Source organism: Peromyscus leucopus, chromosome 10, assembly GCF_004664715.2.
Source record: "Peromyscus leucopus breed LL Stock chromosome 10, UCI_PerLeu_2.1, whole genome shotgun sequence".
Taxonomy (NCBI): domain Eukaryota; kingdom Metazoa; phylum Chordata; class Mammalia; order Rodentia; family Cricetidae; genus Peromyscus; species Peromyscus leucopus.
In genome coordinates this window covers 52,028,062-52,050,135 of record NC_051071.1, presented here as the reverse complement: position 1 = coordinate 52,050,135, position 22,074 = coordinate 52,028,062, and the positions used below count along the sequence as shown (strand labels likewise).

Here is a 22,074-nt window from a genome sequence, read left to right as displayed (position 1 = left end):
CATAAGGGCATACATGCAGATAGAGCACTAATATACATAAAGTAAATAAATAAATTTTAGGAAAAAAAAATCTGAGAAGTCCATCAAATACAAAGACCTTCCACATTTAGATGGAAAATATATATTCCTATGTTAAGTGTAAAAGACCAACCAGGATGTCCCATCCCCAAGGCAGATGAGGAATCAGGTACTGTGTATATCTTGTACCAGAGATGTCATCCATTGGACCCAGGAGACCAAGCCTTCCCCGAGTTCTGTAACTCATGACATAGATACTCTAAGAAGAGCCTCAGTGTGGCAGGGAGGTTGCAAGCTCTCTGGGTACCACAGCCCTGTCAGAAGGTCTGGCCCACAATGGCCTCAGTTAGTTCCAAGTCATTTTCTTCCTTGATAAGTAAATGTAATTCAACTCTGGGAAGATTTAAAAATTAAATGTCAAAAGGCCAAGGCACCAAAGCCATGCTATTAATGTTTTTTGGTGCACATTTGACCTTTTCTGTCCTACTAATATTTATGGACCTTAACAGGGTGACAAGGTTTGAAAACCAATTTACAATGAATAGCTGAATTATCACATTAGAGACTTTAGGTTGAAAGTGCCCCACATTTAGGAATACTACATTAACATTTAGTTCTTTAAGCCTACTTTATAAATTTAATAGCTTTATAACCATTAAGTACTCAGTAAGGTTTTGTATTCTATAGATAAATGAGGTACTTAACAAGGAAATAGAATGTATCACATTTTTGCTATTTAAAATATTTGCATGTGGGGGGAGGGGGGAGCGGGCGGAAAAGCGACAATAGGACTTCTTAAAAGAGTAGCTCTACCAGGTGAACGGGAAGGGAGTGGCAGAGTGCTTCTGAAGACAGAGGTCAAGGCTTAGCTCATACTAGTGAGTACTTATTGAGCACCTACTGTGTGCTAGAAGGGGACTATAGCAGCGAATCAGCAAAACAAAACAAAATGTAAAATTACATAATACGATGCATAAAACTACAGCAGCAAGTGGAAAAAAAAAAAATATTTGCATGTATTCAACTTGGGGGTGGGAAGGACCAAACATTAATCAAACCTCCTTGGAAAGTGACTGCTCAGTTTTGCTGGACCTGTATACAGAATTATGATTTGTGAGATGAACCAAGGAAGAGTTGAGTGTTTAAAATTGCAGTCTTAATAAAACTAAACACTAACTGTTCAAACTAAGCATCTAAGCAGATCTTTTTTATATATACAATATACATACCAGCTTATACAAAAACCCATCTAAACCTAAATCTAAGGATACCAAAGCCAACTGACAATGATTTTGTCCTTTCTGTTGCCATGGAAATAGTGTCGTCCTCTCAGCGACCACTGTCTTCCACCTGGCCCCCTCGGGGCTGGAGTTGGATGGTTCGCCATCTCCTGCCTCTGTTTTTCTCCATATGGTGACTTCTCACATCGGATTGTGTCTACAGTGTCTCCATCACAGAACCACAGCAGAAACAAGGGGTGGGTTTCAAACTTCTCTGGCTTACGCTCCACATCTTTCTTCTCCACCCCTTCAGGAAGATGACTATCTTCTGTACCCACGGCTGTCACCACTCCTCCATCTCACACAGCAAGACTCCTCCTGCCACCCCTTTATGGGGCCATTGCACCAAAGTCACAGTGGTTCCCTTGTTGTCGAGCTACGGGCTCACACTAGCCTTGATTACTCGACCTCCCAGGAGGATTTGAAGCTTAACCGTTTTTAGATTTAAAGCACTCTGGTTTCTTACATCGGTACCAGTTCAGTTTTCTTTGACTACCACAAAATACCAGAGGCTGGCACATTCTGTGAGGAAAAGGTGTTCACAGTTCTGGAGATCTCAAGGCAAGCTCCAGCACTGGCTCAGTTCTGCTGAGGACCTCAAGGACAATGGTGTCCCCAGTAGTGGGAGCATGTGAGGAAGGAATTACTTCTCGAAACAGGAAGCCAGAGAACAACTCAGGGCTTAGGCTCATACCTTAACCACTCATTCCTGTGAGAGCTCAAGAGTCTCATGAGAGGTGCCTTAATCCCTTCTTAGGACAGCTTCCCCAGGAATCTAAAGGATGTCCATTGAGCCCTACTTCCCAAAGGTCCAGCTTTCCATCATCGCCACGCTGAGAACCGATCTTCTAACCTTATCCCTTAGAAATTGTCCTCCTTAGAGTTTCTATTGCTGTGAAGAGATACCATGACCACAGCAACTCTTATAAGGGAAAACATTTAATTGAGGCATCGGCTTACAGTTTCAGAGGTTTAGTCCATTATCATCATGGTGGGGAGCATGGACGGTGTGTGCAGACAGACATGGTACTGGAGAGGTAGCTGAGAGTCCTACATCTTGCAGGCCACAGGAAGTCGACTGAGACACTGGGTGGTATCCTGAGCATAGGAAACCTCAAAGCCCGCCCCCACAGTGACACACTTCCTCCAACAAAACCATATGAACTCCAACCAAGCCACACTTCCTAATAGTGTCACTCCCTATGAAATGATGGGGGCCAATTACATTCAAACTACCACAGAGATCCATCTCAAACTATATCCAACAGCACTGCCTTTGCCCTATCTTTTCATTATTACTCATTTATGGTCAGCATTTAGTATTACGATTTCAGTTATTTTTAGAACACTCTTACATGCATAGTATGATATTATGTATGCTTCTTAGATTGAGTTACAATTAAGTTAATCAAATCAAATATATAGTCCAGGTCAGCAGGGCATCCTCATTAGGAAGGCCATGCTCCATTCTATTATCTCTGCCTCCATTAACACCTGATATCACAGTCCACCAGGGAGGCCAGCTCCTGAGAACCGCTCCAGGGCTGTGAACAGAAGACCTCAGAGTAGCAAGGGCTTTAGGAAACTTTTTTACCTGAGGGTATTTAGAAATGTTTCTGTCTGTCTTAGGGATAAATAAGGAAACATTCATGCTTTCTGATGGTAACTTACTCTTTTACTTCATCTTAAAAAAATCCTCTCAGAAAAAAATCTCTTTGTCGCCACGTAAATACATTCCACACTGTTACATTCTCCGTAAATTCTCCACACAGCCATATGCCTCTCTGGCACAGTTACATCGTTTTTACATAACTCCATAGCTCTCTTCTATATACATTTCTTCTCTCTGTTAACATTCCTCCACATAGCACATCATTTATTCACTCTTTACTCACTCATCATTCTCACCTTACTCTCACTCGTCTTTTATCTCTCACTGTTTTCTCTCTGCTCATTCTGTTACATCCCTCACTCAGCACACACACACACACACACACACACACACACACACACACTCACTACTCACTCACTACTCACTGCTCTGTACACAGTTCCTTCACATCCCTTCCTCAGCACACACACACACACACACACACACACACACACACACACACACACACACACTCTGCACAGCTCTTTTCACAGCAGTTCTCTCCATAGCTTTTCACAGCCCCCCCTCACAGCCAAACTCAGCACAATTATGAGTTACATTTTCAGGGTCACAAGGCATTTCTTTAGTAAACAATCAGAGACAGAGCCAAACTGATACACATAAGGAATCACACGGTTTCTCTCAGGCTAGGAGGGTCACATTGATTGGCCAGCGAGTAAAGCTTGGCCAAGTAGGTAGCCTGAGTTGTTAGGGTTCCCAGACAGAAAATGACATTGAAGTTCAGGACTAAACACTAACAGTTGTTAGCAGAATCTTGAGTGGCAGGGATGGTACAGTCAATCACTGGAGGGGGTATTGTCTCAATGTAAACAGCCTGACCTTGACTTAGCAATAAACACCTGGGAACTGGTCTTTGTGTATTTTCTGCAGGGGCAGCTTAGCCTCTTTTGAATTTGTTCTGAAGTCTAAAATTAGCTGTCTTTGAGACTGAGAATACTGATATTTTCCTGTGTCAATTAAGAAAAATATTCTAGTGTGTCTTCTTTCTGTCCATCAGAATTATACAGCTTAAACAGAAATCATCTTCCTGATCAACCACAGCTGTAAGTGTGCCCAAAGATGTGAACCACACACGGATGAGCGGGGAAAGAACCCCACGGCTGTTTTTTTGGGGAGGTGAGTGGTGGTACGTGAGAAAGTTACAGACAGAAAACAACCAGCTTCCACAGCCAGTGACCCCACGGACTTTGCCTAGGTGGGGATGTTCCCCAACAGAGAGTCATTCATCTGGTGGGTTGACCTGTTGAATACTAGTTGCCACCTGGTGTATACTCCCGTGGCCTCTGGTAAAGCCATTGCTACCAGCAGCTCTCAGCAATCTAATGCTTTACTAATTAGCATTCTGAATTGCAGAAATGGATTTTAATTGGTGAACACAGCGTCCTTTTTACTAGCACCCGGAATATCTGAAAAGAAAGGTATTCAAGATTTATAGATGGTTAAAGATATTTAAGAGAGTCTTCCCACCGTTACATATCCAGACATAAGAAAAGCTTTTGAGCCAGCTAGTCTAGCCAATCAGTGAGCTCTGGGTTCAGTGAAAGATATTGTCTCAAAAAATTAAGGTGGAATACAAAGATGAAGGACTCAGTGTTAACCTCTAGCCTCTACATGTGTGCACACTGTAATGCACATGTGCATCCGTACATACTACACACACACACACACACACACACACACACCAGAATCTAGAGAAACTTGACCTGGGCTGGGTCTTTTAAGGGTCTCGAGACTGGTATGTCATCAAATCTTGCAAGTACCATTCTGAACCAAGACAAACCTCTCAGAACTGACATGAGATGTACCTGATCCCCAAGATTGATTTAAATAAATGTTCCATTGAAGGCTTCCCTCATGCTGCAGCTATAATTGCTCCTATATGACTGCCCGACCTAGCTAGACTGCAGAAATCTTATAGATGCCACATTTCTCAGCTTCCCGGTGGCATGCAGCTGGTAGAGGGTGTAAGAGGAGGTATCCTAACATCCAATGTTCAAGTGAGGACGGGGACTCTCTCTCACAGATGTCCTGAGTAAATCATGCAGAAAGGCTTAGCTCCATGGCTACCTGTCCTGAAGATAGATAGTTTCCTTGAGAGCATAAATGGTGTGATCCTTCAGAGCAGTGTGATGGAAAGTCTTGGTTGACAACATGACTGGATAAAGATAGCCTAAAGCATGTCTGTGAGTGTGTCTAATGGTGTTTTCAGAGACAGTCACACATGAGGGCACCAACCTCGTGAGTGTACTTATCCTTGGTGGATTCATAACATTAAGGCATTATTAGATGGCAAACATGAAGTGGGACGTCACTGGGGGGATCCCCTGGGGAGCTAGATTGGTCCTAACCTCTTCCGGGACCTTCCTTATCTCTGCTTCCTGTCTACCACAAGGTGAGACATGTCCTCTGTCATATATGCTCTTACCACTGTGAGGTTTGGACAAAGTCACCATGGCCCAAGTCCTCTGAAACCATGGCTCAGAGTAAATATTCCCTCTCCTTAGGTTGTTTGTGCTGGGTGGTGTCTGTGCACAGCCTCACATAATAACTGATACAGTCATCACCAGGTAGACTGCTGGCCACATCCTGTTCTCTGGCCTTGTCCTGGTCACTCCACTCTACTGTCGAGGAGGCATAGTCTCCACTCAGTCTGGTCAAAGAGAGCACACTGGTAAGACCCAGATTCACAGCAACTATGCAGAAACGGATCACTTAAAGCAGACGTCTATGCACAGTGTGACGAAAATCTCATGTGTTCCAGAAGACGTTTTTTCCTACAGAAACTTCTTTAAAGGGATTGATGAGCCTTTATCAGGCTTAGAAACCTTAGGCTCAGGGAGGCTTTTGAGCTTGACTATTTCCCAATAGAATCTTTCATTACTAAGGAACCTGTGTTCAGTAGCCAAGTAACCAATCTGGAAACAAACTTCTATTTCAAGGGCTTCCTTCCTGTCTGCCTGCTTCTATTTTTTTTTTTCCAAAAGAGTTTATTCTTATCTGGCTTGATAGAGTTATTTTCATCACTGCAAGAAGACTGCCTGTAAATATCCAACAAAAGGCAAATAAAACAAATGACCAGTATTTGAAGATTAGGCACAAAATTGATCATTTCTAATATCAACTTAAGGAACTCAGGATAACATATTACAGGGAGAGAGTAGAATGTACTTTTCTGGTAATTCCTGAAGTGAGACTAAATTTGCCTCCACACAGAAGGGTTAAAAATCTGACCCTGGGGTGTAAACGTAAATATTTTGAAGGCAATGAGATGGCATGATCATTACCAAAATAATAGCAAGTTCTGCCTTAGAGCCTATGACTGCCCAAGCCATGAGCTTTTGATTAGGATTACAGTACCAGACTTGAAATTCTTTCCTGTGGAGCAGGCCTCATGGAAAATCACAGAGTGGTTGGTTACTCTGGTTACTCCCATGCCACTACTGCACCAGCAGTACATCTTGCCCGCCAGGTCAGGACTGCAGCAATCAGGGTGCTGTGCTGAGTCAGACCACTGACGTCATCTCTCCCCCCCTCCCCCCCCCCCCCCCCCCCCCGACAGCTTGCATAGTAACTTCAGCACTACGAAAGCTAGCCAACGGGAAAGAAGTTTCTCCAGTGAGTCTGAGGTTGATTTCTCTACGTTCTCCAGCCAAAGTGCGTGGTGTCTTCAGCAATAGAGTCATACCATGTAGTGACGGCGGTGGACAGCCAAGGACAATGGTAATATAATAGCCAGTATTGTTTTGCATAGCTCAGGGGCCTGCCTTGAACGGTGATGTTCATTTAATAACCTGTCTTCTGGGAGCAACTGTCCAGCTATACAGGGTAAAATTCTGTTGAAATTCTTTTTATTGAGTTGTATTTTGAAATTAGCTTACCAATAAAGCTTTTTAATAGATCTTTGGCTTTCCCTAACCCAATGCTACCCTTTCCTCTCGCCCATTCCCTGGCTCCCACCCTTACTTAATCCTTAAAATTGTTTCCCCCTCTTCTTCCATTTCACATGTGTCCTACGATCCTTCCACTTTCCTTTTTAAGTTGATTTTGAGATAGTAGGCTTCCATAGCATACCCTGCTTCCTTTGGCCTTAGCCCGTCCCTTCCATTTCTGATTTCACCTGTAGTCCCTCAACCTTGGGAGAGAAGCGTCTCTCTGCAGTGGACAGCAGTCATAGAGAGAGAGAGAGATGTAGCTGGTCAAAGTGCTGAGAAAGAGACTCAGTGTTCCGCCCTCAATGACCCCTCTATATTAACCCCACCAACCCCAAGGCTTGGGGGACATCAGAGAGGCAGAAAGAGTGTAAGAACTGAACTATGAGGAAGAGTTTTGAGGGGTGCTGTCTTCTGGACATGCGATACGGTTAATGCAATCATGGATGCAGAGCAGCTATGATTACCTGTACAAGAGGAAGCCAGGCAAAATTCCGGCATAGATGGAGTAAGAGGCCTCCAGACCCCACCTCTTGCTGAAGACCCGTTAGTAGTGACTAGCCGCTGGGGGTTACGGACCATTCTTTTTTGAGGGTGTGGCCTCTGATAGACTTCCCAGGCTTCAGTGGGTGGCTCCACACCCGTGAACAAATGGACAAAACTAACTCAGGAAGTTATTTAAAAATCCATGAAGTGGGGACGGGGATTGGGAGAAATGGGGGTGTTAGAGAGGTGGAAATGGGCGTGGGTGTGATCGTATTTCATTGTGTACATGTATAAAATTCTCAAAAATAAAGAAAAGAAAACCTGACCTGGGACTGACCTCCAGGCCCTCTCTGTTTTCTGGCCTCCTGGCTACCAGCATGCACACAAGCATTGCCCTCATCCCTCGGTTTTGTCTAAGCTTGGGATGCCCCACAGACACATGCAGAGCCTCGGACCCAGAACTATGAGCTATGGACAGCTTCAATACAGCCATCTAGACATCTGTGGGATGCTTTAAATGAAGAAAGACACACATTTCCAACGTTCCTGTGATGCCAGCAGGGAGGGGCGTGTGTGTGTGTGTGTGTGTGTGTGTGTGTGTGTGTGTGTGTGTGGTGTAGGGGAAAGGGTGGGGTATTTGTTGCCATTCAGCTCTGCTCCCGTACAGTAGAGCTTTATAAGGTATGTTCAAAGCACGTTGCATCTCATTTCGCTCCATTTGTTCAAGCCACTTGTGAAGGCAGATATAGTAGGAGCACTATATAGGAGTGGTGTCTCTTAACTGTTATTTTCACTAACAATACCATTACAGTTATCAGAAGTCTGGAGTTGGAATGTGTAATTTATTCATCAGTACATGGATTCTGAATTAGCAGAGCCACTTTTTTAATGAGAAATTTGTAGATTTTTTTTAAAAAAAAAGTTTTATTTTATATGTATAAGTATTTTGTCTGTATCAAGTGTGGACCTGGTACCTGGGAGATGCTCCAGTCTGGTGCCAGAAGAGATCTGAAGAGGCATCATATCCCCTGCAGCTGGAGTTACACCATGTGGGTGCTAAGAACTGAACCTGGGTCCTCTGCAAGAGCAACAAGTGTTCTTAACTGCCACACCATCTCTCCAGCCCCCAGTGGAATTTCTTGTAAGTGGTGTGGTTTCTTCAAATCTTTCCTAACCAATGGTGTGGTTTTTTTAAACTGTACCTATATTATTATCGTTGTTACTGTTATTGCTATTATTATTATTATTATTATTATTATTATTATTATTATTATTATTGACAGGGTCTCATCTTGCCTAGGCTGGCCTCACTATAGCTCAGGATGACCTTGAACTTGATCCTCCTGCTTCTTCATCCTGCGGAGTTTATCAGTTTCCTCTGACCCTAGGGTTGAACCCTGAGCTTCAAGCATGCTGGGCAAGCCTCTGCCCACTGAGCAATGCCCTCACTGTGTACCTGTCTATCAGCAGTGCTACTTACAGTTTCTGATTGCTTTCTTGCAGTAGAAACAAGTATGTAGGATGGGTTGGATGGGTTCAGACTTAGGAAGACTTGGCTTGAATCCCCACTCTTCCTCCTTGCTCTATTCTGGGTGAAGAACAGGATCTCCTGTTGTACTTACTTGATAGTGTACAATTTACCAGCTTGGAGCTTAGGTGTGTCCCACTCTTATTTCTGGGCATGTTATAGCTATCTAAAGACTAATTTTCAAAAGCTACCTAGCACTGAAAGGATGAATTGGCTTGCTCTCTCCAAATGACATTATCTTTAGTTTCAGTTTTGTGATGCTGAGGATCCTATTCCAGGACCATGCCCATGCTAGTCAAATGCTCCATCGCTGTGCCCAACACCCAAACCTCTTCAGATGCTTTTGAAGTGCTGGGTTAGCACCACAGAATTTTAGAGCTGAAGTGGTACCAAGAGATCACCTACTCAAGGTGTCACTAAAAGTTTCCTCAAGGTTCTTTGGCCTGCAACAATTATTTTCACTCCTAGACAAACATGAGAAGCATCTAAGGCTCCGTAAAAGGCATACGTCAGAGCCCCATCCGTGAATCAGACTCCGTTAGGGTGGGGCTCAGGAGTAAGGATGTTGTAAGCATCCCTAGCGGCTGGGATGCTTGACTAGAGTTGAGAAGCTCTGGTCTGGGAGTCTGTGGTCCTTTAGGAGGTCATGGCTGGCTTCAAAGGCCTTGTACGTAACGTCTCGGGTAAACTTTAGTGTATATCTTCCCTGTCTGATCCAAATGCCCAGCTGGTTCTCAAGTGTCCTCCATACCATCCCCACAGAATGACCGTGTAGCTTGGGTTAGAACTCCAGGCCTGTCCACTCTGCACCGGAATAGCCATGAATGCAACCCAACACAAAACTGTAAGCTTTCTTGAGACACTGTGAGATCGCTCTGATTTTTCTGGTTTTTGGTGGTTTTGTTGTTGTTGTTTTGCAGTTTGGTGATTGTGTGGCTCTACAGAGGGAACTCTGTAGGTAGGTAACCTGTTGCTATGCTAAAGGTTGGATGCTTCCGGGGATAGGAAACCAAAGCCTCCTCCCTCTCAAAGCTCATGCTACCTTTGAGCAAGTCTGAGAGTCAAACCTTTGAGGAGGATAAAGAAAAGCCACACCTTGAGCACAAGTCATAAAACACTGGGAGCAATCACCAAAGTCTTCCTGTGAAAAGTCTTCATTTTACAGAGAAAAAAAAAATTGAGACAAAGAGAATAGACGTTTTTTGACCACACTAACACAGTTAATAACACACTGGTAAATGAATGGCCAGGCGTCTTGGTTCCCTGTTTCATGTCTATTCTCAGAACATTCCACTCAGTCGCTTCTAAGTGGCTTGAGGTGCACACCTTGAGATTAACAAGGCTAGTCCTTGGTGAAAGCTGGACCCCGACCCTCTCATACACCGTCATTCTAGACCACCCAAACAGCTCATCTTATACAATGCTAAATGCCCTCTGTTCTGTGCCATGCTTGGAGGGGAAGGCACCAGGGAACCAAGCTTAGATGGTCATGTTGTTGTAACATGAGGAGTGCCTATAATCCCAGCACTCAGGAGGCTAAGACGGGAGGACTGGAAGCCAGCCTGGAGAACATGGCATAACCTTGTCTCAAAAACTCCTCTCCCTACAAAAAAGAAAAAAAAAAAAAAAAAAAAAAGAGGTACCTACAGGGATACTCTGGCCGGCCCTGGGGGGAGGGGCACCAAATGAGCTCTGCTTCTGGTTCCCAGGAAGGTGACCAGTGATGATAAACTTGTGATCTAAACGCTGAAGGTCTCCACAGTAGACTTTTTGTTATGCAGTAGAACTCCAGGGGTTACCCAGAGGCTCCTGGTCCTTGTCACCTGGAATCATTAAGGCTAACACTATACTATCTTTCGTTCCCCCATGGAGCAGCCCAGGACCAGCTGCTTGTCATCTTTGAGCTTAGGTACCTCACCTATCAGCTGGAAGTCAGAAGTACCTAGCTTTGAACCGCTGCATGGAGTGAACCGCACAGCACATGAGATGGCTATCAGGATTCTTAACGAAATATAAATAACAGACCCACAAATTCCTCTTCTGAATGTCTTCCTTCCCACCACACAGCATGCTTTAAGGACACATGCAGTGTCACAGTGCATTTTGAACTCTCAAGTCTCAGTGGCAGAGTCTGGCATAAAGTGCTGAGCTTGGTGGGTTGAATATGGTATCACCAGTTGGCAAGGTGTCTCGTGCACAACCTATCTTTTGCCAAGTGATGCCTTGAGCTACCTTGGGACACTGCCAGCGAGAAGGTCATCATCTTTTTTTTTTTTTTAAAATTTATTTATTTATTATGTATGCAGTGTTCTGTCTGCACATGTCCCTGCAGGCCAGAAGAGGGCACCATATCTCATTACAGATGGTTGTGAGCCACCATGTGGTTGCTGGGAATTGAACTCAGGACCTCTGGAAGAGCAGCCAGTGCTCTTAACGTCTGAGCCATCTCTCCAGCCCCATTTTTTTTTTCTGGAGCTGAGGACCGAACCCAGGGCCTTGCACTTGCTAGGCAAGCGCTCTACCACTGAGCTAAATCCCCAACCCAAAGGGCATCATCTTATATAACCCCTCAACCCTGGTGTACAGCTGTGAATCAGGATAAACCTCTCTTGTTGATAACTTATCCAATCTGTGACATTGTGTCGTTAGCAGCAGCGAGCAGCCAGAGACTGGGTGTCGGGGAGAGCTTGGGCTAAAAGATGGCGCCTCTTACCTCATCGCTCTGCTCTTTCAGAGGTATGTCAGATCCGGTATCTCCCTCAAGGCTGACAGAATCAACGCACTCAGCCAGCGTGTCCTCAGCCACCTCTCCGTCGAGGGGGTTCTCCTCGGCAGCGCTGGCCTCGGACTGCTCGAGAAGCCCCGTAGGGACAGTCTCTGCACATGCAGCTGTGGTCTCATCCTGCTCTCCTGCGTGGTCAGCTGGCGCCGGCTCATTTGAAGTCACGGTAGCCGGACCACACTGCACTTCGGCATCTTCAGCCGGGGAGTCACTAGGGGGCATCTCGGCAGCATCCTCTCCGACGTCATTGGCTCTGATGTCACTGGCGCCATTAGACATTTTAAGATCTGTCAGAGGGGATCACAAACACTTGTGTTGGCAACATCCGTTCAACTCAATTATGCCAAGTGGGGGTAAGCTCTCTTCATAGTAACTCTATGTGACCTTGCGTAGCCACAATAATGGCTTATAAAGATATCTATCTTTTATCCCTGGTCCTTGTTGAGTGCTCTTATATGGCAAGAAGAACTCTGGTTGCTATTGAGGATGTAGGCATGGGAAAGGTTGTCTTTATTTCTCTGAGTGGCCCTAACTGTAGTCACAAGTTCCTCATAGTCACAAGTGTCCTCTCCAGAGTGAACAGAAGAGGGGTGGACATGATGGAGAAGCAGAGTGACATGCAGAGAAGAAGGTGACATGATGACAGCCGCAGAGATTGAAGTGATGTACTTTGAGACTAAAGGGAGGGGCCACAAGCCAAGGACTGAGGCAGCTACCAAAGGCTGAAGAAGGCAAGGAAACCATTCTTCCCTTCCAGAGTCTAGGAGGGACAGACCTGCCACCATCTTGTTCTAAGCTCAGGGAAAATCCATGTCTGATGCCGGACCCCTAAGCCGTAAGAGAGTAAATGTGTGTTGTATGAATCGTGGAGTCTGTTGGAAGAGGCTCTGATGTGACTCAGTCTCCAGGTCACTCATGGCTCAAACTTCCATTCTATCACTTACTGAATGTGTGCCCTTGAAGCCTCAGTTTTCTGATCTGGGAAATGATTTTGAGGCCAGCCTGGTCTACCTATGGAGAGACTAGATCTCAAAAAAAGCAAACAAAACAAAACAAAGAATTAAATAAGAATGAAAAGAACGAAGAATGGCTGGGAACCACCTGAGTTTGATCCCAGACCCACACGATGAAAAGAGAAAGCCTGTTCCTGTGAGTGGTCTTCTGGCTCCACAAGCAAATGACCACAAGCGGGGACCCCTCCACACAACAAATGCATGCATGAATGAATAAATAATTAGGAAACTTTTCTTTCAAGAAAAACATGTATCTATCCGTGAACTTGTTTAAAAAGTGCTATTAGTTTTACGACATCATCAAACATACACAAGAAGGACTTACGGACACACATGGCTCCTGGTGACCACGGTCCTTTGTAACAGGTGAGAGCTTGCTGTGGCTCTCAAACTCCTGCCCCATTCCACAGACACGGCACAGGAGAGTGCCGGTTTTAGGGGCTCAAGGAAAGGAGAACGAGAAGTGACAGCTAATGAAGATGAGGGTCCCCTGGGAGGGGACAAGAGTGGTGGTGTCTGGATAGGTGTGCTAACACACCAAAGACCACTGACCAGAATGCCTAAGAACAGCCAACTCCATAGAATGTGGCTTTTATGATCTGTGAATTACAGCTTAACATGCTGACGCAGAGAAAGGTCGATGCCAGGGTAAGTAATTCTGGTGGCCGACTGGATAGCTCTCCATGGCTTATTCTTAATGGCGGGCTTCCCTGTCTTGTGTGTTTCTCACAATAAATCCTACGTTTCTGCCAACAACAGGCTTAAAATCTCAGTGCTGCTGTCCAGGAAACCTTCACCCTTTTGAGAATACATAGTATATCAAAGCCACGGACCCTGAAGAGAACCTCTCCTGCCATTTTCCTAAGCCAGTATAATTTCCAGCTGCATTCTGAATACGTATCCTTATGTCCACAGATAAGAGGTTCTTGCCCTTCATCAAAGATGCTTATTTGCAGCCGATGAAGATCATTTCAGAAAGCCAAAACTGGTCAGTGGGGTGCCTGGCCCCAGTCAATACCTTTACTACACAACTCTTACACCTCAGAATCCGGACACTGTGGAAGAGAGGGCGGAAAGACTGTAAGATCCAGAGGACCAGGACGGCTGCTGTGAGGTGGTGTCTGCCATGTATGCCAGGGAGGCTGCACCCAGGAAATCTTAACAAGATAGTCGCCCAATCAAGACCTGCCTAAGGACAACACCAGCTGACAAGCGGGAGTGGGTGGGAGAAATCTCACAAGGCTCCGCCCCTCAATGAAGAGCTACAGGCAGTTAATGGCTGCGGAGAGGAGACTCCGTCTTCAGGGATGGGCCCCTGACTGGTTACCTAAACCCAAGTGGTCAGCCGTAATCAAATATTCATATGAGCAGCACTGAATGGATTCAGCAGGTTGTATTCAGCATATTTACACACATATGTACACAAGTATGTAATCATCATTGAAGAGGTCATGAATTTAGAGGGAATGGGAATCATGGGAATCATGGGAGGAGCTGGAAGGGGGGACAGGGGTGGAAATGATGTAAATAAGGTACTCGTGCATAAAATTCTAAAATTAAAATTTTAAATTAAAAGAGAGAATATAAAACATCCAGAGCTATGATTTGCTGGGTGCTTACAGTAGCCAGGCTATGCAAATGTATTGCTTCCTGTGAGTTAGATACGGTAAGCTCCATTTTGCAGATCAGAAGACCGAGGCTTAGAGGGCACCCCTTCAGTAAATGGCAGAATTACAGTTTGAGAAGTGTCTGACCTTGAGATTGAACCCCATCAGGGCCTGTGGTGTTCAGAAGCCACGGCCGGGTTTCCTTCTCCCCTTCCGGCCATTCCCCAAATCCACAGTCCTTGCCTCCTGGGTCTAATGACATGGCTTTCCTGCCTACATCTCGGAGACTCCTCATTCCTAGCTCCACTGAGGTGCAGCCATACCCTCCTCCTGCCTCCACCTGAGGCCCCACGCTCCCATCCCATCAGGATCGGCTCCCACTGTTCCTTTCCAAACATGAAATGAGACGCCACGATCTGCAGACACGTTCACCAGAGACTGCAGCCCAGCGGCGATGAAAACCGAACCCTCCACAAGGGGAGGGCCAGAAGACATGCCCTCCACTAACGCTATCAGACACAGAATGGTGAGAGGCACCAGCGCGTTCGAAGGGCTTTGACAGGGCTCCTCTCCTTTTAACAGACCTCGGGGCTGAAGACACTGCTGCTCAGTTGGAACGAATTAAATGTAATGAGTTTAACTGGGCCCGGAGTAGCCTGGTTGCCAAGGCAGCATTGACTGACCAAAGGCCAGGTGAGCTGTACACAGTTACCATAATGCGCAGCACAGGCAAAGCAATGTCAATGATGACATGCGTGACTCTGTGGGCTTTGGTAATGGCTGACTGATCAGATAAGAAGTCTGTTAAGTGTTTATTCTCTCCGAACTGGGCCAGTTACATTGTTTTGCTTATATATTTAAGGTCTAGGTAAAATGATCACATCCTTCATTCTTTGTGGCTCCCAACTAGATGTAATGTTTCTTCTGAATTCCCAGAGTGCTTTGCTTCTACCTCATCTTGGACAATTACAATGATCTGATTATGGTTACTTGAAGTATTGTTCTTATACTGTAAATTCAGTGAAGACACGGATCTTGATTTTTTAAAAATAATTTACACGTGCATTTTCTGCATATATTAGGAAGCTCAAGAAATATTCTCAACACTTAAGATTGTGTGGAGAATGCCCATGTGCTTATGGCAGGTGTTTTTAAATGACTCTATGATGAGATGTTCCTTCACGTCTCAGATGAGATCTGTCACCATAACAAATTCCTGAGATAATCAACCTATGAAGACGAAAGTTTTATTTTGACTCAGATCTTGGGAGGGTTTGGTCTATGTCTGGTTAGCCCATAACTTCTGAGTCAAGTTACACATCATAACAAGAATGGATGTCACTTTGTGGCCTGAACCTTTCATTTCATAGTCAGGAAACAAAATAGAAGAACTGGGCTCTCTCTCTCTCTCTCTCTCTCTCTCTCTCTCTCTCTCTCCTTCAAGGGCATACTCCCGATGACTGGAATCCCTTCTACTGGTCCCCACTTCTGAAGTTCCCACCTCCCTTTAGTGCCAAGACAGGGACTAAGCTGTGAGCCCATGAGCCTTGGAAGAAAACTCAATTTTAAATATAAACTCTAAAATTAGATTAGAATATCTCTTTTTAAACCCACGTATGCACTGGAACTTCAAAACTCCTGTAAGTAAGTTTACAGATGAGAAAGGCAAAGATTATTCACTTCTCTCTAGCTGGTGTGTGAGGTCTAAGGCAGTCAGTGTTGGCTGTGGGCAGCCAAGACATCCATCCAAAACCTTGATGAAGCAGTAAAGATGACTCAAGGCCACCGTGCTGAGAGGGGGCTGTTGCGTTGGGTCACAGGAGTAGGCTAGAATGGACTGGCCAGCAAGGGACACTTGAAAAGCTATTGTCACTTAGAAGCTGATAATGAAAACTTTATGAGTTGGGTCTGGCCTAGGGTAAGAGGCTGGCCAAGTACAACTTGCTGCTGAATCTTGCCCTTCGCCCTGCCCTGCGTGGGTAAATACAATTTTATTGGACACAGATGAACCTTTCTGTTCACATGCCGTTATTGCGTCTCTACAATGGCAAATCACTGCAGACATAACACCAACCACGTGGCTGTAAAGAAACCGAGATGCAAACACTTCCTGTCCATCCTGGCTATACAGAGAACGCTACACAGCCCCAGACTGGGGACCTAAAGACGTCTCTTTCTTACACTTGTCTCCATGCCTGATCTTCCAGAGACAATCTTTCCAGAAGAAACAGCACTTCCACACATCCACATCATTTTTTTTTTTTTTTTTTTTTTTTTTTTTTTTTTTGGTTTTTCGAGACAGGGTTTCTCTGTGTAGCTTTGCGCCTTTCCTGGAGCTCACTTGGTAGCCCAGGCTGGCCTCGAACTCACAGAGATCCGCCTGGCTCTGCCTCCCGAGTGCTGGGATTAAAGGCGTGCGCCACCAACGCCCGGCTACATCCACATCATTTTTATCTCTGGTTTTTGTTTGTTTGTTTGATTTTATTTTTCAACTACAGCCAGCTTTATCTACTCTGATACTTTTACTTTTTTGTAAACTAACTTGAACACCCTTATTATTAGTCTGGACCATTTAAGACGCACCAATCTACTTTACTTTTTTCTAGTCTTTTTTTTTTTCTTCTTCTTTTCTTTATGAGACAGGGTCTTATTTTGTAGACTGGCCTCAAACTCACAGAGATCTGCCTGCTTCTGCCTCCTGAGTGCTGGGATTAAGGGTGTGTATCACCATGTACAGCAATTTTAACTTTTCTGTAAGCAGGAATATGAGAACAAATGTGGCCATGATAAACATTAATGGGCAAATGAAAACCACAATGGATACTTCTGTGATTTGTCTTATTTGTGTTATTGTAACACTTACAAGTATTCTAACATACTGTGACATATGCCATATGACCTACATGCATGTTAATGAATTTTAATTTAATCAATTTAATTTAATTTAATTTATATCCTGAGTGACTGGCTAATACCTATAGTGCTCTCTCTAGGGACACAATATCCAGAGGTCTTTAGTAGGCATTCAACGTTTATCACCGGGTGTCTACCCTTTGAGAGGTCTCAGCCACCAGCCTCTTGGTTGTATGTTTTAGGGTATGCCAAATTGCATAAATGTAGAAATCCATTTCCACATGACATAGCAAGTCCTTAAGACATGTGCTCCTGGCAGAAATAATTCATGGATGTCCCCTGTCCTTCCATGCCCAGGGCCTAAGATTATGCCAAACCAGCAGTCCGTGGTCCTTTGGAGTTGGGTTTTTCTAGAGCTTCTAGCTGACTGCAGAACTCTGAAGCCTGAAGCTAGCCGAGCACTGGCCCAGCCCTGTCTCTAGAACAAAGACTTGAAAGGATGGTGAGCAAGGACCACAAGCTTACAGGAACAGGAGGTGTAACCAAGCCTGCTTGCTAGCATACATGTAGGCATCCAGCAGAAGCCCAGGAGGACTTCAAGGGAATGCCAGTCTTGCAGGGAAGCAGCAGAGGACAGGAGCCCAGCCCTCAGCTGCCTCTGGTGGCCAAACTGCCTTTGGTTAGTTCTCAAGTACAGAAAAACTGCTGCAATTACAGGTCTCCTGGTGTCCGTGTTGTATTCAACCAACAAACACCAGACCTTCAGAAATAGGCAAAGAATAATCCACAAGTTCAGTGGGGGTTGCTAAAATGAATTTACAGAATACCTACACTTCAGAAAGGCCGAAATGTTATAAGGATGAGCCCTATTTTAATGTCTAGTTATATTCCTAATTGGCTTTTATTTATTTATATATTTACATTAATTTATTTCTGATTTCTGTTATAGGTCTGATTTTTCTCTATTATGTAACAAGACAAAGAACAAAACAATCTTTTTCACCTTTTTCTCTGTTTTGCTTTTTTTTTTTTTTTTTTTTTTTAAAGACGGCATATCATTTAGCCTAGGCTGGTCTGGTCTTGCTGTGCAGCCAAGGATAACCCTGACCCTTTGATTCTCCTGCTGTCGCCTCGAGAATGTAAGATTACAGACATCCACCAACACGTCTGTTTTTACAGTGGATGGGGTGGATGGAACTTCAGGCATTACTAGGCAGGCACTCTACCAACTGAGCGACATTCCAAGCCCTCTCTCTGTTCGTTCTGATAGACCCGTCACTGGTTCTACATGATACTGTGATGGGGGACATGTCATCCGTTTTAAGACTGTGCCCTTCTGTCTGTCACCACCAGAAACTGTGCTCTGAACGGACGGCTCTTTCTGAGCAGGGACTGGGGTAGCCCGCACGACTCAGCTGTAGTGAGAGCCACCCGTCCAGGATTGGCGCATCACTTCCTATCTGCACAGTTGGGAGTCTCTTCTGAGTCTGGTGTGGTAAGCTGATCGCTGCAGCCATGTCCGTGGCTTTGACCCACACAAACAAGGAGGCTGCTTCAGGAAGCTCCAAGGAGAGGAAGGGGGACACATAATGAAGCCTTTGTAGGGTGGGAAGAAGTTAGTTTTTCATGAGCAAATTTATGCATCACCAAAAATGCTCCTAGGTCCATCGGAGCAGCTATATCACAGTGCCCCCAGTAAGTGCAGAGGGCAGGGGGACAACGTTTCAGAAATGAGAAATGTGTGAGGGGCTAAAACAAAACCATAAAAAGCCATCCAGGGATGGAGTGCGGCTCAGTGGGAGAATGCTTACCCAACACGCACAAGGCACCAGGTTTGATTCTGATCAATGAAAAAAAAATGAAAATCAAATTAACAGAACAAAGGAAAAATGGAAAGAGAACTATGAAAAATAGCCTAATAGATAAATAATACCCCTGAACTAGCGTTAAGGGAGAATCTTGACCACAGCTTTGGCTGTGGTAAGTATTCAGGCTGGCAGGAATATGGGCAAATACCCAGGGTCGGAAATGAGCCTAGACAGTCAGAATGCACATCTGTGTGGCTGAGACTAGACGTGTGTAGCTGCATGGAGGAACGGTTAGGTAGACTGTTTGAAGTGGAGAGGGCTGAGCATTGGCCTGTGAGTCTGGCTACAGTGTCTCTTTGCAGGCAAACAAGAAGTTTGCTCATTCTCCCTGGCTTCCTGCTCCTTCCTCTGTGAAGATGGAGCGGGATAACATGATCTGGAAACTTTGTTCCCAAGTCCTGACTGCAGAGAAACATCAGGACAGGGCTTCCAGGTTTTCATAAATCTAAATTTATTCAAAGTAAAGCTCCGCCTTCATGGCGCCATTTAGCATTCATGCTTTTCTTGATATTAAAATGCGGCGAAAACGCAGTGACTTATTTTTTAAATGGCCTCATGAGATGAGATGCAAATGTGGTAACCTGATGCTCTGTCCCAGATCTCTCTGAGTGAGGCTCAGAGAAGGACGGGGTAAATCTACAGAGGAGAGGCTCCCGGACCCGTCCGGTTTCCACAGCGCACACTCTCAGCACCCAGGCCCGTCTCTACACCTGACAGGCATTTTCTGAAGCACGGGAGAGACCTATATTTGTTTTGTTTAAAAACCAAGCTGGGCCAGGCGGGGGTGGCGCACGCCTTTAATCCCAGCACTCGGGAGATAGAAGCCAGGTGGATCTCTATGAGTTCGAGGCCAGCCTGGTCTACAGAGTGAGATCCAGGACAGGCTCCAAAGCTACACAGAGAAACCCTGTCTCCAAACAAACAAAAACAAAAAAACAAAAACAAAAGCTGGGCTGGAGAGATGGCTCAGTGGTTAAGAGCACTGGCTTCTCTTCCAGAGGACCCAGGAGGGTTGGATTTCCAGCACCCACAATGCAGCTCAAAACCCTCTGTAACTCCAGCCCCAGGGGATCTAACTCCCTTTTCTGGTCTATGGACACTGCATGTACATGGCTCGCAGACACATGTACGCCCATACACACGTAAATAAATAAATAAATATTAGGGATATTCAGTGGCCCTTCATGATCCAAGGCCACCCTACCTCTTGCAACTCAACACTTCTTATATTTTGGCCTTCCCACGCGGGTCCTCACTCCTCACACTGCTCCTAGAACTCCAGGCTGGCTGCCTCCACGGATGTCACGACTAATTCCCAATCCCTTAGCTACTCAACATCCAGTGTCGCCCTTAACTTTGAAAGTGTTCTTTGTCTACTCCACACCCTCCAAACAATGAACTGTTCCCGTGCTGAGACTTTCACCGACTTCTCTATTGCCTTTAGAGGTCTCTCTTCTGTATCATCCTTCGGGCCTGTGACCCACAGGACCTTGCTTCACTCTGACCCACAAATATTTACTGAACCGAAATATTTCACGTTTGATACCTGACTTCAAAGAAACGATGCTTCACATAAGCCTAGTCTGATGGAAGAAACGGCTACTAACACGTCTGAACCCCCGAGATTCAGGAAGGTCCCCCCTGCCCCCCTTCAGATTCCTTCTGCACTGGCTCGCTGGTGCTTCAGATTCCACCCTTAGGGTTTCGTTCCTTCGCTGACAGCTTTCAATGTAAGAAGTTAATCAGAACAGCTCAGCATTAATAGCAGAAATGAAGAGAGCTTAGGAATATGGGTTGGGGAGGAAGGAGCCTCTAGGAAGTCCAGGGAGCTTGGAGACGCCTCTCAGAATGACCCTTGGCTTGGGCTGTGGTGTGCCAGGGCGGAGTTCAAGGGGTAATGATTTTAAAAGCCGTCTGCTTCAATCCAGAGGTTCAGGGTGGAAACGGTTGGTATGGCCCCGAGAGTTCTCCAATAGCCCGCAGAAAGTCCTCCTTTAAGAAAAGCCGGTGGAATCCGGGCGCTGACTTGCAAATACTCACCAGATTCCTTGGAGAAGACAAGCTGGCTAGGTAGACGGACTGTATTTAGGGGTGGGGAAGAGGGAACCCAAGAGGGGAATCCATGCGTGCTAGCCTAAGGTGTTGCTTGGGCAGGAGAGCAGGCATGCCAGCGAGGGGTGGTGGACCAGGATGGAGACCAGGGCCTGAGCTTGGTTTCCCGAGGGCGAGGGCAGGCACACTCTAGGGACGGAGGCCTTTGCCTTGCAGGGACCGGATCCCTCAGTGCCTTGCCCTGGGAGGACCCTACCGCGCTCGCCCCCGACTTGGGACACTTGGGGAAACTTTTCAGACTAGCTGGTGCCAAGACTCCGGCAGCCGGCTCCGCGGCGCTCCAGGCGGGACGAGGGTGCAGACCCGGCGTGCGGGCGTGTGGGTGTGTGCATGAGCGTGGACACGGAGCGACACACACTCACACACACACACTCACACGCCCGCACCCACGCAGGGCCCTCGGCCGCGCCGCCCGCGCCTCCCCCGACCTTCGTCCCCAAGCAGGCTGGTTTCTCCGGACCTCGTCTCCGCCGACGGCTTCTCACGACCCACAGAGGACCCCGGGTCGCGGTGCTCGGGTCCCCGCCCGCCCGGGAAGGGGATGGGGAGAAGGCGCCCCGGGCTCTTACCGCTTGGCCGCCGAGTGCGCGCGGGAGCCCCGGGTCCCGCCCCGCCACGTCGGCAGGACCAGCGGGGACGCGGCTGCAGGGGAGGGACCGGCCGAGCTGCCCCGCCCCGGGGCCGCCCGCCCACGCCCCGGGCCGGCCCAACTGCAACCGGACCTGCAGGGAACCCAGCTGTCCCAGCTCGGTGGTCTCTTGCCTGAAGCACCGGGAGAGCCCTCCACGTTCCTAAGGAAGGGGTCCCCAGGGCTACACTGTGGGATCCCCGGGTTCTAAGTTAGGAGGAATTCTCTGACCACGTCATCGGTGGGAGCGGGATGTTACTAAAAACAATCACAAAAGGAATCAATCAAACTTTTTAGA

General features: G+C 46.2%; 1 protein-coding gene across 1 annotated transcript in view; it reads right to left on the bottom strand.

Annotated features, from left to right (window-relative positions):
• Window positions 1–21,789, bottom strand: part of Fam114a1 (family with sequence similarity 114 member A1) — a 71,878-nt gene extending 50,089 nt beyond the window's left edge. The window contains exons 1-2 of the mRNA XM_028882223.2: window positions 21,718–21,789; window positions 11,627–11,982 (exon numbers count right to left, since the gene is read on the bottom strand). Coding sequence (XP_028738056.1) covers window positions 11,627–11,974 — 348 coding nt within the window. The 5' untranslated portion in view covers window positions 11,975–11,982; window positions 21,718–21,789. The remainder of the gene's footprint in view (window positions 1–11,626; window positions 11,983–21,717) is intronic.
• Window positions 21,790–22,074: the final 285 nt, after the last annotated feature.